This window comes from Camelina sativa, chromosome 12 (genome assembly GCF_000633955.1).
Source record: "Camelina sativa cultivar DH55 chromosome 12, Cs, whole genome shotgun sequence".
NCBI lineage: Eukaryota > Viridiplantae > Streptophyta > Magnoliopsida > Brassicales > Brassicaceae > Camelina > Camelina sativa.
Window position 1 is genome coordinate 24,137,292 of NC_025696.1, and position 18,802 is coordinate 24,156,093.

Sequence of the window (18,802 nt, forward strand, 5' to 3'; positions counted from 1 at the left end):
CGCATCTATCTTCTTCCCCCTTTCCTCTCTCGGCTTCTCTCTCACACCACCAAGGAAGAACATTCCAAAGATCCTCTCTCAGAGAATTCGCAGCAAAATCTAAAAGGAAACGAAACCCTAATGAGGATTTATTCGGATCCTTGAAATTTTTGGGCTTTACACTTCTGAAATTTCGAAAAAAGCTTTGTCATTCTTCTGCAGATTCGTTTAGAATTTGAGTGATGTCATCGAATACTTCAGGAAGCTGTTCTACTCGATCTAGACCAAACTCCCGAGTTTCTTCACAGGTCCTTGTCGATGCAAAGCTAAACAGAAGTTTCGAAGAAGCTGAGCGTTTGTTTGACTACTCAGCTTCAGTTAACTTGAACATGCCGAGTTCGTCATGTGAGATACCTTCTTCAGCTGTCTCAACTTACTTACAGAAGATTCAGAGAGGGATGTTGATTCAGCCCTTCGGTTGTTTAATCGTTGTTGATGAGAAAAGCCTCAAAGTTATTGCCTTTAGTGAAAACACTCAAGAGATGTTGGGTTTGACTCCACATACTGTGCCAAGTATGGAGCAGCGTGAAGCTCTCAGTATAGGAACTGATGTGAATTCATTGTTTCAGTCTCCAGGTTGTTCTGCTTTGCAGAAAGCTGTTGAATTTGGTGAGATTAGTATTCTGAATCCCATCACGCTTCATTGTAAGTCTTCAAGTAAGCCCTTTTATGCGATTTTGCATCGGATTGAAGAGGGTCTTGTTATAGATTTGGAGCCAGTCAGTCCGGATGAGGTGCCAGTTACTACTGCTGGGGCTTTGAGATCGTATAAGCTTGCAGCTAAATCGATTTCAAGGTTGCAGGCGTTGCCTAGTGGGAATATGTCGTTGTTATGTGATGCCCTTGTCAAGGAAGTTAGTGAATTAACAGGTTATGATAGGGTGATGGTGTATAAGTTTCATGAAGATGGGCATGGGGAAGTGGTCGCCGAATGCTGCAGGGAAGACATGGAACCTTATCTTGGGTTACATTACTCTGCCACTGATATACCCCAAGCTTCGAGATTTCTCTTTATGAGAAACAAGGTTAGGATGATTTGTGATTGCTCAGCTGTTCCGGTTAAAGTAGTTCAAGACAAGAGTCTCTCACAGCCAATAAGTCTTTCTGGATCTACTTTGAGAGCTCCTCATGGCTGTCACGCACAATATATGAGTAATATGGGCTCAGTAGCGTCTCTTGCCATGTCCGTAACAATCAATGGTAGCGATAGTGATGAGATGAACATAGATCTACAGACTGGCAGACACTTATGGGGCTTGGTGGTTTGTCATCACGCAAGTCCTAGATTCGTGCCTTTTCCGTTAAGATATGCTTGTGAATTCTTGACTCAAGTATTTGGTGTGCAGATCAACAAAGAAGCGGAATCAGCTGTTCTGTTGAAAGAGAAGCGTATTTTGCAAACTCAGAGTGTGCTATGTGACATGCTTTTTCGCAATGCACCCATAGGTATAGTCACTCAATCACCAAATATAATGGATCTTGTTAAATGTGATGGAGCAGCCCTTTATTACAAAGAGAAACTCTGGTCTCTGGGGGTTACTCCGACAGAGACACAAATTAGAGATCTGATCGATTGGGTTCTCAAAAGTAATGGAGGAAATACTGGCTTTACCACTGAAAGTCTAATGGAGTCTGGCTATCCGGATGCTTCTGTTCTTGGGGAGTCAATCTGTGGAATGGCTGCCGTATATATTACCGAAAAAGATTTCCTTTTCTGGTTCCGGTCTAGCACTGCAAAACAGATCAAGTGGGGTGGTGCAAGACATGATCCCAATGACAGAGATGGTAAGAGGATGCATCCTAGATCCTCGTTCAAGGCTTTTATGGAAATAGTAAGGTGGAAAAGTATGCCATGGGATGACATGGAATTGGACGCAATTAATTCTCTGCAGCTAATAATAAAAGGCTCGTTGCAAGAGGAGCATTCAAAGACTGCTGTGGATGTCCCGCCTGTGGATAATAGGGTTCAGAAGGTAGATGAATTGTGTGTTATCGTGAATGAAATGGTGCGTTTGATTGATACAGCCGCTGTTCCAATATTTGCGGTTGATGCCTCTGGTGTTATAAATGGTTGGAATTCAAAAGCGGCCGAGGTAACTGGATTGGCAGTTGAACAAGCAATAGGCAAACCTGTATCAGAACTTGTTGAGGAAGATAATGCAGAAACCGTTAAGAACATGTTAGCATTGGCACTTGAAGGTAATGCTAACATGTTCCTCTCCAGTCTGGAAGCAAATTTCCTTTATCTGGTTTCTTGGCTTCCTTTTATATTTTGTTTTCATCCTTTTTGACTGTTTTCGCAGATTTTCATCTGTGCCTTGTGTTCATAATACATAATAGGTAGTGAAGAACGTGGTGCTGAAATCAGGATCAGAGCATTTGGTCCTAAAAGGAAAAGCAGTCCAGTTGATTTAGTTGTCAACACTTGCTGTAGCAGAGATACGGCAAATAATGTTCTTGGTGTATGCTTCATTGGACAAGATGTTACAGGCCAGAAAACACTTATTGAAAACTACAGCCGTGTGCAAGGAGATTATGCCAGAATCATGTGGAGCCCTTCAACACTCATTCCGCCAATTTTTATGACCAATGAGAATGGATTATGCTCAGAGTGGAACGATGCAATGCAGAAGCTCTCTGGGATAAAGAGAGATGAAGTTGTCAATAAAATGCTTCTCGGGGAGGTTTTTACCTCAAATGATTATGGTTGCCGTCTTAAAGACCATGACACATTAACTAAACTGAGAATAGCTTTGAATGCTGTGGGTTCTGGCCAGGAGAACATAGAGAAGCTTTTCTTTGGCTTCTACCATCGTGATGGTAACTTCATAGAGGCATTGCTTTCAGCAAACAAAAGGACTGATATTGAGGGAAAGGTTACTGGGATTTTGTGCTTTTTGCAAGTACCTAGTCCAGAACTCCAATATGCTCTACAGGTTCAGCAAATATCAGAGCAGGCGATTGCCTGCACGCTCAATAAATTGGCATATCTCCGCCATGAAGTGAAGGACCCCGAAAAGGCAATCTCCTTCCTTCAAGATTTGCTACATTCATCTGGATTAAGTGAAGAGCAAAAGCAGCTCTTGAGGGCAAGTGTTTTATGCAGGGAGCAGTTAGCCAAAGTCATAAGCGACTCAGACATAGAGGGGATCGAACAAGGGTACCAAAAACCTGATTCTTCTATAGTTCTCATTAGCTTAGTTGTGAACTCTAGAATCTTCTGTTCTAATCCTGTTACTTTTTGTTTATGGCTTTTAAATCAGCTATGTGGAACTGGGTTGCAGCGAATTCAGCCTGCAAGAATCCCTAGAAGCAGTTGTAAAACAAGTGACGGAGCTCAGCATAGAACGTAAAGTTCAGATCATCTGCGACTATCCTCAAGAAGTTTCATCAATGAGACTGTATGGAGACAACCTAAGGCTTCAGCAGATCCTCTCAGAGACACTGTTAAGCAGCATACGATTCACGCCTGCATGGAAGGGATTATGCGTGTCATTCAAGGTAATGGCGCGGATAGAAGCTATAGGGAAAAGAATGAAAAGAGTGGAGATAGAGTTCAGGATAATACACCCGGCACCGGGGCTACCTGAGGATCTGGTAAGAGAGATGTTTCAGCCGTTGAGGAAGGGAACATCAAGGGAAGGTTTAGGACTACACATCACCCAGAAGCTGGTGAAACTCATGGAGAGAGGAACGTTGAGGTACCTGAGAGAGTCTGAAATGTCAGCCTTTGTGATCCTCACACAATTTCCCTTGGTTTGAAGCACAACACCACCTGTCGTCAATATTTCTATTATTGTTGAGAATAAAAGTGGTGCTTATAGTTATTGTAACTGTGTAATATAATTTTGATAAATATACTTTATATCATACATGTTGTTTACCCGGATTGGCTTATGTCGTATAAACCGTGAAAAAGTCAATAATAAAAATAGGCTTGGTTCAGTTGAATGATGCGGGCTCCAATATTCGAGAGTTTTATGGTGTTGCATCAGTTTCATATACAACCCGCCGCCTACTACTCTCTCTGTCTCAAAGCTCCTTCAACCTCTCGATCGATTCCGGTTTCGCTTCTCTCATGTATGTCTCGAATCTCAAAGTAACTAAAGTGGAGAGATTATTATTATAGCGTGGTGCTTGACTTTCCAGAACCAATCAACATCCTTCTCGTCCTCTTCTGAAGTTGAGAGAGGTTAGCTAGCTTCTGCTATCCCAACAGGCAAGATTTCAGGCTCTCGAATGTTGATTTAGCCATAGATATGGGGAAACGAGTAGCGATCTTTGGACCTAACGGGGAAGGCAAGTCCACTCTTTTGAATCTTCTTGTGGGAAAGGGAGAAGCCGGAGGTTCAGATCCAACTGAGGGTGAAGTGATTAGAAGCCAGAAGCTGAGGATCGGCAGCTACTCTCAGCACTTTGTTGACCAGTTAACAATGGAGGAGACACCGGTTCAGTATCTTCTTCGTCTGTATCCTGACCAAGAAGGATGTAGCAAACAAGAAGCGGTGCGTGCGAAACTAGGCAAGTTTGACCTACCACTCACTACCATTTAACTCCAATTGCGAGATTGTCTGGAGGACAAAAGGCTAGGGTTGTGTTAGCCTCTATCTCAATGAAGAAGCCACACATTTTGGTTCTTGACGACACCTGGACATGCAGACTATAGATGCGTCAGCGTTGGTAGATGCACTAGTTGGGTTCAAAGGAGGAGTTGTGTTAGTGAGTCACGTCATATCTCGTGTCTGTGAGGACGAAGAGAAGAGTGAAATTAGGCTTGTAAATGATGGGACAGTGACTTTCTTCCAAGGCACGTTTGAAGAGTACAAAGACGAACTCATTGGAGAAATCAAAGCAGAGGTTGATGACTACTTATTCTCTTCAAAACAGAAGAAGAGGTTGATGAGTTCCCTCTGAAAATAATAACAATCCCTCTGTTATTCTTAAAGTTGATCAACAACTTTTTATTAAATCTTTTTGTATTCTTAAATTAATTCGAGTTTCATGAACTACAATGTTTAAAGATCAAATTGAGATGAATCTTTTCTATCATAAATTCGTTAAAATTTGATCATTTTTATTAAAAAGAAAAAGAAAAAGATGATTCAAAAAAATTCAACTAGTTTTTGGGAAGTAAACCTTCACTCTATATATTTTGCAAGGGAAGTATTTTGATCAAAACATGATCTTCTAGCTTCACTAGATTGAGAGGATGGTCCACACCACATCACACGTACGGGTCCCCTCGTCAAATTGAGAAGATGGTCCCCAATCTCCTAGTTTCACAACATTCCTATCGAGTTAATGTCACTTCCTAGGCAAAGCTCATCAACAACTTAAATTAAAAAATTTGTTAATCAAGAGATTTGCTTGGTAATTAAAGCTGTTAATTCATGGTTTCAAGGTGTTTTGTACCCAAAACTTCAAACAAGAGGATGCTTAGCTACTACCTTTGCAACTGGCCGACAAGTGGCACCTGCTTTTTTTTTTTTTTTTTGCTTTGGTGCTTTTCTTGTTTTTTTCTTCTTCTTTCGTTCCAAAGTAATTGATTGCATTATTTTTGTAATCTTGTTTACCTAATTTATAATAGTAATTTTGTATTAGGACCATTTTTAGTTGAACGCAATTTTTAGTCCTTTTTTTTGTTGATTCTTTTTATGTCTTGATCAATGAAACTTTATACTGTTTGACATGTGTTGGTTACAAGCTAAAATTAGATATATATATAAATCTTTCTATATTATGTAACATATATTTTTGGCATCTTAAGGTTTTTTGTGTGTTGAATTCTATAAACATGTGCATTCTTTGATATATATATTTCTAAAAGTTTTTATAGTTTTTTTATTTCGGTCTTTTTCTTTGTCTCAGTTCTTTTTTTATCAATCTTTAGCCACAACAGGCTGACCATTAGCCAAATCCCTTCATTCGTAGGAAGCGAGACTCAATTCCTGGTATGATGATTCTTTATGCATTAAGGACTTATTTGCTATTGCACTAAGTTCACTTCACTTTCTCTTTTATCTTGTTATTGTAGGTGTACGTGCAGAGAAATAGAAGATGTTCCAGATTATATGCTACAATAATAGGATTGGAACGTTAAATTCTTAAAGAGATTATAACTATACATCTAGAGGTCTGTGAATATAATTTGTTTTAGTTTCACTCAAAGTAATAGTGCGAACAGAGGTCTTGGCATTTTTCGGTGCGTGAAATTTATCAACTTTACTGTTTATCATCCAAAAATAATCATGTTCAGTTTTAGGGGACACATCCTCGTTCATAGCTTCCAAGAGTCTTTTTCCTATCCAAAAATAATATGCATTTTTTTGGTGTTTGCAAAGAACAATATACACTTTTTAATTAACAAAACATACATGTTAGACACCAAAACATACTCTATTTTTACAACACATATATCTATGGGTAATATTAGTGAATAGCACAATTTTGGAAGAAAATTAAGTAAATACCACATTGTCAGAAAAGTTTGGTAACTACCATTTTCTAGAGAAGTGAAAAGTCAAAAGTGCCCTTAAACAAAAGACAAAAGTACAACATGTCATGTGTAATTTGAAAAAATAGCGTGTTACAAAACAAAATGCCATGAATTAAATAAAAAAATACAACAACGGAAATTGAAATCCAAAGACATATAGTGAGATATCTTCTGCAATTTGAAAGAGAAAAACCGAAAAGAAGAAATAGGCAGGAAAAGGAAGAATTGATGTTGTTTGATATGTTTGTAAAGTCAATTGTGAAAGAAGAGAGAGAGAGAGTGAGAGAATATGAGAGAAGAGAAGAGAGAGAGAGAGAGAGAGAAAGTAATAGAGAAAGCTGAGTAGATATGAGAGCATGAGGGAAGAGAAGAGAGAGAAAGCTGAAAGAGAAAGAGAGTGCATGAGGGGAGAGAAAGTTTGTTGTTTTTGTAAAAAAAAATGACATGATATTTTCAAAAAAACATGTAATATATAAAATGGGTATAAGTGTAATTGTATTTGAAGAGAGAGAGTATTCTCTGACAAACACTGTACAATTGTGGTATTTTCTTAATTATGTTTTGTTTTTGTGGTATCTAGTGCATATTCTCTATATTTATCTAGATAGGATATTCTATATTCGTTCAAGAAGTACTCTACATATATATCTTAATATCTAAAACTTGGTTTAAATGATAACACGTAAATTTGTAAAAAAAAAAATTAAAACTAAACTTAAAATGGAGAAATGAGAGGAAGTAACAAAGAAATACAAACAAGAGAGATTTACCTAAATTTCACCTCAATGTTAAATGAGATGGCAAATGTGGTCGGTGACAAAGAACGAAATTGGAGTCGGCAACATGGTAAAGTGGCTGCATATAGTTTTCGGCAGTGGCAGCGGCAAGTTTTGTGGATAGCTGAGTCTAAGCGATTTTGTTTAGATCTTAAAAAAGGTGAAAATATATATGTATTTATAATTTAGTGATTTTTAAGGTAAATATTGACGAGATATGAGTTTTCTGCTAATTTTTGTCAAAAAAATATTTTATTATATAAACCTTAGTTTTCAAAGTTAGTAACTCATCAGATCGTGACACGTGTCAGTTTTAACGATCAGAGATCAAAGTTAAAAAACACCAGATCATGATACGTATCAATTTTAACGATTAAATATCAAACCAGATCGTGACACGTGTTAGTTTTACCAATTAAATATCAAACCAGATCGTGACACGTGTCAATTTTAACGATTAAATATCAAACCAGATTGTGACACCTGTCAGTTAACGATCAGAGATCAATTTTGTAGATCTATTGTGTGGGTCTTTGATTCGTGCAGATTTTTCAATGGAAGCTATCAGATGCAATGAAATGAAATCGAAGTATATAATGTCCGCTAATTTAATCGAAGATGGAGACACTGATGGAGGTTCTAAAAGGGATTCTACAGTTAGTAGCATTATAAGTTTGGAAGATAAGTCGATAGTTGATGTTTCTGGTCAAAATTTAGAGTTTTCTTTTCTGAATAATATTGATGATTCCAGTATTGAAACAAGAGCTGCTTGATAGAATATTTGAGAAGCGTTTTCAAATTTGGGAAGTTGGAATGGTATACCATTTTAAAATTGGTTTCTAACCGGATTTATGTGGTTTTCTATCGGATTAGGTTTGTAAACCGTTTAAACCAGGTATATGGAGAAATATATGAGAACTTTTGATTTGGGTAAAAATAAGTTGAGAATTTATGATTCGAGAATATTTGAGACGAGGTCATAACTTTAAGTTTTTTTTTTGGTACAATTGGATACTTCTGAAGAGTAAATAGGTCGTTGATCCTTAACATGATTATGACATATGTCATGTTTTTTATTGTATATAAAGTTTCTATTTTGTATATCTGAATTATCTAAGACTTATATATACCATCATGATTATAATTTCAAATTTTTATTTTTATTATATTATATTAATATTTTTTCAATTTCTCAACTTTTATTGGTTAGTCAGAAAATCATTGTAATCGAGTAGATAATTTTCACCAGTTGTTCATCCAATATCTTTGGAGTAAAAAAAAACTTCATGTTTAAAAAAATTGTGTCACAAAACAAATTTAGTAATTATAAGAACTATAATTATGCCAAAATGAAAGTAAAGCAACATAAAATTTGTTGAATTTATTTAGAAGAAATTTTATAGGTGATGATAAAGAGCATACTTTAACAATAAAATAATTTTGGGTGTAAGAACATATTTTTAATGGTAAAACATATAGTAAAATTGTCCGTGATTACTTATTAGATGTTGATTTGATGAATTTGTTGCATGTAAGATATTTTGTGAATAAGTTGTGAAACGTTTTGGAAATTTGACAATAATAATATTTGTAATGATGAGTATTTGGCAAAAGTTTTAGTGGGATATAATTTAGCTTTAAATTATTGTAATAATTGTTATAATATATTAAAAATATATAAATATAAATAAATGTATGTAGGTAAATACAACTATTCTCTAACTTAAATTATTTGTATGTTTATTTTAGGAAATAATTTTTTTATATATTTTTAAAAAATTATTTAAGGTTTACGATTTATTTTTTTCATCAATTTTTAAACCCGCACATCGTGCGGGACCTTATCTAGTCATACATAAACTTTTCACTTATTAATTATTTTTATTTTAGCGTTTCTTGATAGGATATTTGCAAAATTATTGTTTTCTATACTTTTTTACAAAAATACTTTTTTAAATACGTTTTTACAAAAGTACTTCATTTTGTAACTAAAATCTTAAGTTTAAGTTTTAGCCAATGTATACTTTTTCCCAAAAAAATTGGGAGATCTTTAATAAATTCGAAAACCCATGACCAACTCCTTCGCCGAAGATCTAGCAAGTCTTTTTTTTTTTTTTGTCGTAATGTAGCAAATCAATCTGCCTTCATTTTAGGGAGACTGATTACAGACAACATATTAATTGCGCATGAGCTTATACATTCTCTCCACACAAAGAAGCTAGTTCAACCTTTTGTTGCTGCAATACTAGACATTAGTAAAGCTTTTGACAAGGTTGAATGGCCCTTTATTGAAGCAGTAATGAAGCACATGGGCTTTTCTGAGATTTGGAGCTTATTGAAGCATTAATGAAGCACATGGGCTTTTCTGAGATTTGGAGCAAGTGGATTATGAAGTGCATCACCACAGTATCTTATTCAGTGCTTATCAATGGACAACCAGTTGGCCAAATTAAGCCTCACAGAGGAATCCGTCAAGGTGACCCTATTTCACCTTACATATATTTATTATGCACAGAAGCTTTGTCAGCTCTAATTCAAGATAGTATTCAGTTGAAAAAGCTTCATGGCTTCAAAGCAAGTAGAAATGGTCCTGCAATTTCCCATTTACTTTTTGCAGATGATTCGCTACTATTCTGCAGGGCATCAATAGAAGAATGCACAGCCCTCCTAAATGTTCTTCAGTAATATGAACAAGCTTCAGGATGGAGCGTTAATTTTCAAAAGTCTGCTATTACGTTTGGCAAAGGTATTGATCCAGTAAGTAGAAAAAATATTAGCAGTCTTTTGAAAATTCATAAGACAGAAGGATTTGGAAGATACCTTGGTCTACCTGAATTTGTTGGAAGGAATAAAGCAAATACTTTTTCGTATCTAGCACAACGTATTGATAAAAAAATGGATAGTTGGTATACTAAACTTCTATCCCCTGCAGGAAAAGAAGTGCTTCTAAAATCAGTAATTACAGCAATTCCTTCTTATAGCATGTCCTGCTTTCTCCTTCCTTCAAAGATAATCAATCAAATCACAAGAGCGATGAGATATTTTTTGTGGTCAAACACAAAAGATAAGCACAAAATCCCTTGGTTAGCATGGAGTAAGATAACTGACCCAAAGAATATTGGAGGTTTGGCAATTAGAGATCTTAAGGATTTCAATTTAGCTCTTCTTGCTAAACAAAGTTGGCGATTTTTACAGCAACCAAATTCTCTTTTTGCAAAGGTTTTTTAAGCCAAATACTTCCCCAAGCAGAATCTTCTCACCTCAACATGCAAAACGACTGCCAGCTATGCTTGGAAAAGCATTTCTCAAGGTATAAACATCATTTCTAAAGGTCTTAAATATATTGTCGGTAATGGGGAGCAGATCAATGTTTGGCAGGATCAGTGGTTACCTCTTAACCCACCAAGACCTGCTCGAGGACCTGGAGCATCTATTTACCCCAATCTCAAAGTTAGTGACCTGCTATCTCATGGATATTGGAATGAAACTCTTCTCAATAGCATCATTCATCCTGAGGATATCCCGCATATAAAGAAGATTCGACCATCTATAACAGGTTTGAATGATATGTTTACGTGGATTCATACTAAAAACGGTGTATATTCGGTAAAATCTGGGTATCATATTCAACGACAACTTTCCTCTACACATTCACATAATATCACTTCTGGGAAACCCTTTAGAAAACTCTGGAAACAAAGTATGCCTCAGAAAATCAAGCATTTTTGGTGGCGATGTTTGCATAATGCGATACCAACTGCAGAGAATTTAAGAAGGAGAAGGATGTTGAAGGATGATACATGTCAATGATGTGGTGAAGCTCCAGAGAATATTAACCATCTACTCTTTCATTGTCGCATCAGCAAGGAGATATGGGATCTCACCACTAATTTCCATGGTATAAGTTCATCTTTCTCTTTTACCTCTGTTGATAAGAACATAGAGCTATTGCTGAGTCTCAATAAAAACCAAGGAAAGGAAGCAAGTTTATTCCCTTTCATTGGTTGGCGTATATGGGAAATGCGAAATGATTTCATATTCATTAACAAAAGATGGTCCATACCAGATACCATTAATAAAGCTATTCTCGACTTTCAGCAATGGAAAGAGAGCTGTGACGTAAACAAAGAGATTCCAAAGAAGCAGCAACCCACTGCAACGAATGCATCAATCAGTTCTATTATTCAACAAGCTAAGGAATATAGCTGCTTTGTTGATGGTTCATGGAGCTCTCCAAATGATTGTGCAGGGATTGGCTGGGTTTTATACAACAGGAAAGAGCAAGTTGTCCTTAGAGGCATGGCATCTATCCGTCCTATGAGTTCCCCTGTTGAAGTTGAAGCTGAAGCATTAAGGATGGCGACTCATCATATTAACAGGTTGGGCTATGGCAATGTTACGTTCTGTGGGGATGCGGAGATCCTATATCAGCAACTATCCCATTTTTCCAGTGGTAGCCATTGTTATCATCAAGCAAACCAAACTCTATTGGCGACCTACTTAAAAGATATTGAGAACATTGCCCGCTCATATGAATCTATAAAGTTTGTTAAAATTCCACGTTCTGTTAATGTTGTAGCCGATGATCTAGCAAAAAGTGCTAGAATAAACCAAACAAGCTTTGTAATATCATAGTACATGTAATTTGATGTTTGTGGAATTGAAAGTTATATTGCCGACAAAAAAAAAAAAAGTAAGCTTTGGATTGTAGTGAACTTTTTAGAGACGGGAGGAATTAAAATGTCGCCAGATGGTAAGCAGGGAGGGTTGCACATGGCTCACCGACACTCTCAAGTTTTAAAAAGCCTTGGTGAATGGAGGAGCATTATGAGCAAGTACAGTTAAAAGGTTTATTAGTTATGGTCTTTTTGCTCTTTTGGCTTCTCCGATTCCAAAAGAATAGACTACGAACGNTTTTTTTTTTTTTTTTTTTTTTTTTTATCTTTCACTGTTTTTCTCTTTTCTTGTTTTGTAGTTTGTACTACAACATATATTTCTAGTAAGAAAGTGTTAATATATTTTGAAAGATAAACACAGAAGACTGAACTGACGGTTTCATTTTAAATTGAAAAACTGTCTGAAAACAATTAATATGACTGATCAAAGGTTATAAGACCAGTACTTTAATAGCAATTTTTAAATAACTGGATCAGAAAATTCTCACGTTAGTAGATCGATTCGATGATCCGACTATGAATTTAGTTTTTAATTTAGTACGTTTAAATATTTTAGAAAGTAATTTTTTTTTTTAATGATAAACTCAATAGTTTATTATTATATATACTCAGAAAGAAGTGTTTGTTTAAACCAATAATGCATTTTGTTAAATATTTTGTAGTCTTCCAACAAAATGGCCCTTTTCATAAATTTGATGATTTCCATTAGTAAAAAGTTTTTAACTTTTTAAAAAGTAAATTAGCTATATAATTAATTAATATGTTAGAAATATAACTTTGAAAAATAAAATAAAAATTAATCTTTAGGCATGAGTGATATATATCATAAAATTAATAGCAATATTATAGAATAATTGAATTTTGCTAGCGAATAATTGAAGGTCTAGTTTCAAATAGATTTTTAGCTTTTTAGCGTTTTACATTTTTTCTACAAATTTGTTATCATGTTTAGCTAACCCACTATAAATTTTAGTTATTCCTTATTTTGCTATATATCTGATATACGAAATAGCCCCATTACAGTATTTTATTTTATTTTGTATTGTTTGCGATATTCAAACAAAAAATTATCTAGTTTAATGTAGGGTGATTTATCTCGAGATTCCAAATTTTCGTTAATGAGGAGGACTAGTTATGGATTGAGCTGTTGCTCCTGATTAAATCTCGATGCAAAATATAATAGTTTATCTGTTTATGCTCAATCTTCTTCCTATAAATCACCTATTTAAACCCTTTCACGTTTGATTATTTGAAGTACATTTACGTATTAAACTTTTTTGGAGTCCTCTCTCCTTATTATACCCACTATTTCCTAGTGGAGTCTCTTAAGTCTAGTAGAACATTAACCTCTTTTGGGTTTTTTTTTGTTTCGTTCTTCCAGATTTATACATCAACTCATATTTAGTTCTCTAGGGTTTTTGTTTTGTTTTTGAAAAGTGTGTTAATCAAGCAACATCTTTTCTCAATCTTTTTCTTGTTTTGAATCTGAGTGTTATAAAATGGTTGAACTCTTGTTTCTTCTATCTTTTTTGGTGGAGCTACAAAGTAACTGCTTTCATATGAATCTTGAGAGCATAAAAATCAAAGAAGGGGTGAGTTATATTTCATTGCTTTTTAAGAGACCAGTTTCATGGTTGTCTTTTCTTGCCCCACTACTTCTTCACATCGTAGGACTTCGCTTCTCGCAAATCCTAGCTACCTCAGCTGCTTTGTTCTTGTCATCTTTCTTCTTCCCTCTCACAATCCAAAAACCAAACTCCAAGGTTCAAGATCTTAGTCAACACGATCAGCACTCTCTAGGAGAGAGTGAAGTATCTACGACGACCACTGATGATACTGTCAAAAATAATGACGAAGAAGACGGAACAATCCCTGATGAGGAAAGCCTCATAGAGCTCTCCTTACCTAGTGGTCACTACGTTGGCCACCACTACAGTACTATGATTGGACAACAAGATCAAAAGGTCATGTACAACAACATCCCAGATTTCAGGCTTATCCAACTATCAGCCGAGTATGAAGACGATAATCTGATCGAAATCGACATTTCCATCGGATCCATCAAGTGTTCAAGGTTCCAGATCAAAGCCTGATACATCTTTCATATATTTTCTATCACTATATAAAGCTATTAAAATATCGGATGTATAGTAATATTAATTGCGGTTTATTTTTGCACGTCACAAGTGCTCATGTGTTTTTTTTTTGTTCTAGATCTCTCCATTCATGGGGGTTTTCTATTGTTATAAATTATTAGCTACAATACTTTTCCAACGTTTTAGAATTTCTCCTATCTTCCTTACCACATTTTATGCCTTTTTACTACTGATTGTTTTGAAGATATTGCGTTATTAATTTGCATCACACTTTCGCCACTATCTTACAAAGCAGAACTGCATCAGTTGAACCAAAGCTCTGTGTATTGAACGGCCTCAGTGGAACGATAAAAATAATGGCAAGTTTGTTATGGCCGATCTCGGTGAATGAAATCCCTATCTGGTTACAAGATATAGAAGTGATACCACTCCAAGTCAAAGACTAAATCAGATATGTAAAAAGCATAGTGATACAGGTTCATAATTTGAACTATGAATCAGATTTGAAGTTTCGAACAAAAGAGTTTGTGTATCCTAAGTCCCATCAAAGCGGGAGTTATGTAGTAGATAAATTGAAAACGATCAAACAAAATCACCATTGGCCAACACCAAAATGAATAATGATTAAAAACTTAACCATACTGATTGCCAGAAGATCAGTTTGTACTTCTGGATTCAGTTGGAGAGAGGGTAAGAATTTGTCAACCTAACTTTTAAAGGTCGCACTTCGGTTCCCGGATGCCGGAAAGGCTTGACGACGTTTTCCTTGACCAAACTCTGACTGCTCCGGACCAGACCCCTTCTTTTTCTGACCTGCTCCAGCTTCTTTCTTTCCTTGTCTGCCCTTTTGCCCTTCCCCAAATTTCAACTCTTTCCTTGCTGCTTCATAATCAAACGGCTCTATGTTTATAAACTCGGTCTGCTTTTGGGCCTTGTTGCTCTTTTTCATGGAGTTAAAGCACTTCTGAAAGTTTGTGGACAACTCCGAGAGAGACATTGGTTCATCTTCAGTCTCAACTTTTTTCGCATCACCATCATCATTTTCTAATAGTATAATATCACCAGTCTCGGAACTAGATACTTCAGACACTGAAACTCTACCCGAAGTACCAACAATTTCTGAGGCTTCTTCTGAATCATCTTTCAACTTTGTCACACCATCTTCCTTGGGAACAGAGGCTGGCATAGTAGTGGACACCTCTTCAGGCTTCCCATGAAGCTTCGATGTTCCAGTAGCTGACCTTGACTCGGGAAGTTTTTCTGTAAACGAAGGGAATGACAGGTTTACAGATGATCTTATCTGTTCGAGCTTCACATCTTCCTTCACCTGTAAACATTTTCATCAATCATTCTGCAACCAAAAGCAGCTATAGAGTTTTCAAATAAATAAACTCACCTTCTCATCAGTTCGAAATTTCTTCTTCGATGCTGCACTTCCCAGCAATGCTCCTAAACCACTGCTTGGTTTCTTAGAGATCCGAACAGCCGCAGAAACCTGATAATTGACAGACATGTCTTTGAAAGACTAGCATGGATAATAAAGAGCACCAACGAAAAGAAATAACTAGTAGTCACCTTAGCAGAACCAAACAAGCCGGTGCCTAAATCTCTCCCTTCACTAGTACTTGCTGCAACCGTATTTAGGCCTCTGGTACTTTCAACTTGCAAAGAATTATCCTTCAAACTTGGAGAAGCTACATCTCCTGTGTAAACGTCTTTCTTCTCAATAATAGGTTCAATATTCTTATCCATTACCTACAATCAAAGAAGGCCATAGTTAAAACAGACATGAAGAATACAGGAAAACAGTAGAAACCAAAAAGCAGCACGTGCACTCTGAGTCTGAGCTATTGGTGAGGTTTCAGAACTAAAAATTTGGATTCACATTTATCCCTTGACATTTTTCCAACTCTATGCTATGGCTTTCTTTGCAGGTGAGTAGCAGAGGATTTCAATACACTAATCGGCTTTCAACTAGCTTATACACCTCAACAGAAAGCTTAACAGTTATAACTAAAAATAAACAGAAAGAGACAAGAAAATAAATCAATAGTGATATCTTACAGTTCCAGGAGACGCATCTTTTAAAGATAGAGCAGCAGACTCAAATGCAGCATAATTTTGCACCGACTGCCTGATGACACTGACCACTGAATCAACATTCCGCTCGATATAAGGATGCTTTGTTTTCAACATCCGACGCAATTTTCCAACACTAAGAGGCATCTCCTTGGCTATTAGGATAACAACATTAGAGCAAGTTAGCCATTGCCAAATAAATCCACTCTCTGGCAGATGGCAAAATTGAACTCTCAGCTATATACCTATATCAAGGAGAACTTTGTTTGGTAACACATAACCAGTGCTCTCGTCCTCTGCACGTGCAATGAAATCCCTCCATTCACAGAGCCCCTAAAAGAAAGAAAATTCTAAGTTAGCTTTATATAGTATAAGAAAAAGGAGAGTACGTATGCATAATTCATTACATCACATGAGAACATCGTACCGCAACAATGGCAAGTTGAGCTGCTTTGAAGCCGGCTGCTTGAAGCCTACCACAAAATGCCAGGATGGTAAATATAATACTGGTTTACATATCTTAGCTTAAGAAAAGCCAGCTTATGAAACATCAAAACAAACGCATACAGTTTTTCTGCTAAAACAAAACAAAACTCAAGTATGTTGATTCTCTCAAGAAAATATAACAAACCCATAGACATGAAGATATGAATTCTCGGTCAATAGCTCTTTCTCATATAGTTGTGTGCACACATCATAACTCCGTTTGTAGACCTGTAAGAAACAGCAAGACAATATTGTTGAAAATATTGAAGAAGAAAGAGCATATTCTTCCTAGGCTATACATCCACTGGATTTAACTAATCTAGACAAGCAAAGACGTTAATGAGTCAATGGAGTTATCACCAATTATAGACAAATGTGAATACCAATAACCATAGTGAGTTCCCAAAATGTGGTCGGGAGATTTTGGACTGTGGTTACAAAAAAAAAGAATTTAGCCAGAGAGCTATTTTATGCATGACAGATAACATTGAAAGTTCTCTTAAAAGTATAAGACTGTTGCATAACAAAAATAACCTAGATGAGGCACGTAGTATACCATAAGAACACTGAAATTCCAATTAGTGTATGCTGTAACACAAATGACCAATTATCTAGAACTGACCAGTTCCTCCCAAAGTCCCTCTAAAAACATAAGAATGTTGTAAATGTGAAGAATCACCTAGGTTAGCAGCTAATATAATAAGAATATTGAAAATCTAATTACCCTACAAGAAAACATAACTCACCAAAATACACCCAACAACTTGACCACACATCATTTTCCACAAACAATAATAGTATGCCATCAACTTCTTTAAGCCACACAAATTACTACTTGACCAGTGTGGGAAACTAACAGAAAGATAGTAAAAAGAAAGCTACTTGTCAGCATAATTTGATGATGACTACCTCAAGCAGAGGAGAATCAGTATGCGCGTCATCCTTTGCCATTCTTTGCAGTTCTAGTCTCATTCCATCATATATGTACAAAAGGTAGTGGGTATCTTCTCTTGCATATCTGCAGTGAATAAAAAAATGTGAGCTCAAGTCAACTGATGCCAGAACAGTAAGACACAGGACGGAGAAGATTGACCTTATCATTTCCTCTGGAATGGGTCGTATTCTCCAGTCTGCATTTTGGTATCTACAGCAATAAATAAATAAAAAGTTGAACGACAAGTGAGACACGAGAGTGAAAAAAAATCCAGATAGGGCCAGACTAGTACTCACTCTTTATTTGCAGTAACTCCACAAAAATGTTGCAAAAGAAACTCCAGGCTATTTCTCTCCAAATTTAGCACCCTTGAGGCCTGAAAGAATTAAATCTGAATCAGAATGTTCCTACTTACGGAAAAACGGCTAAATAACTAAAATTTCTTTCCAGTAGGTGCTTCTTCGTCACCACAATATGAGATCCAAAGCTTGACCTATTGACTAGTATCTTACAACAGTCAAGACATACCAGAAGTTACTAAAAGTCAGGAGGGTGTTAAAAGCATCTGTTAAAGGACAACTAAAACCATCGATGGCGTTATCCCTTTGATGGTATAGTTAACCAAAACCATTCTGAAAATAGTTTCTTAGTTCAGGGTACTTTTTGTAATGGAGGAAAATTCTAGTTTTCCATGACCAACCCATAGAGGAAAAAAAAAGGAAGAACGCTGGATACCCAGTTCAAATGCCCATACGTTACCATCATTCTTCTCCCATGTAGCAAAAGGTGTATGTTACGGAAAATGGATATACTATGTTTTATAGTAAATATCGCGCAAAAAATAAACAAAAAAGAAGAAACCATTGCTGAAAAAACATCAAACCTGTCCTGTGTCAAAGAGATTGCAGACATATATGCCGAAGTCCCGTTGAAGCCAGATAATATCTCGATCTGCTCCATGCATTACCTAATTACATAAACAGATTTCAGAGTACAGAACATATATTTAGGTCTTTTATAAAGAAGATCAATGTATCAAGGAAAAACCTTTTTCTTTTTAGGGTCTTTGAATATCTCCCTTAGGTAAGGACCAATGTGAATACGAAGCTTAAATGTATCAACTATGTAATCCTCTGTTCTGGTGGAAATTTGCATCAAGCATGTCAATCCTTGAAAAGATCGATACTGATTATGCTCCAGATCAACCTAAACAAAGGAAA

General features: G+C 36.1%; 3 protein-coding genes across 3 annotated transcripts in view; 2 read left to right on the forward strand and 1 right to left on the reverse strand.

Moving 5' to 3' along the window:
- LOC104732557 (phytochrome C-like) lies at positions 1–3,990 on the forward strand. The gene is made up of 3 exons (XM_010452123.1): positions 1–2,238; positions 2,380–3,199; positions 3,303–3,990. The coding sequence occupies exons 1-3, from the start codon at positions 222–224 to the stop codon at positions 3,799–3,801; spliced, it is 3,336 nt and encodes a 1,111-aa protein (XP_010450425.1). The 5' UTR covers positions 1–221; the 3' UTR covers positions 3,802–3,990.
- On the forward strand, positions 13,266–14,136 carry LOC104732558. Its single transcript, XM_010452124.2, has one exon. The coding sequence runs from the start codon at positions 13,487–13,489 to the stop codon at positions 14,078–14,080; it is 594 nt and encodes a 197-aa protein (XP_010450426.1). The 5' UTR covers positions 13,266–13,486; the 3' UTR covers positions 14,081–14,136.
- LOC104732559 (protein RRP6-like 2) overlaps positions 14,538–18,802 on the reverse strand; it is a 6,722-nt gene continuing 2,457 nt past the window's right edge. Inside the window, exons 3-14 of the mRNA XM_010452125.2 lie at positions 18,630–18,788; positions 18,466–18,549; positions 17,879–17,958; positions 17,742–17,792; positions 17,558–17,666; positions 16,794–16,876; positions 16,590–16,635; positions 16,408–16,495; positions 16,148–16,317; positions 15,659–15,838; positions 15,480–15,578; positions 14,538–15,410 (exon numbers count right to left, since the gene is read on the reverse strand). Coding sequence (XP_010450427.1) covers positions 14,790–15,410; positions 15,480–15,578; positions 15,659–15,838; positions 16,148–16,317; positions 16,408–16,495; positions 16,590–16,635; positions 16,794–16,876; positions 17,558–17,666; positions 17,742–17,792; positions 17,879–17,958; positions 18,466–18,549; positions 18,630–18,788 — 1,770 coding nt within the window. The 3' untranslated portion in view covers positions 14,538–14,789. The remainder of the gene's footprint in view (positions 15,411–15,479; positions 15,579–15,658; positions 15,839–16,147; positions 16,318–16,407; positions 16,496–16,589; positions 16,636–16,793; positions 16,877–17,557; positions 17,667–17,741; positions 17,793–17,878; positions 17,959–18,465; positions 18,550–18,629; positions 18,789–18,802) is intronic.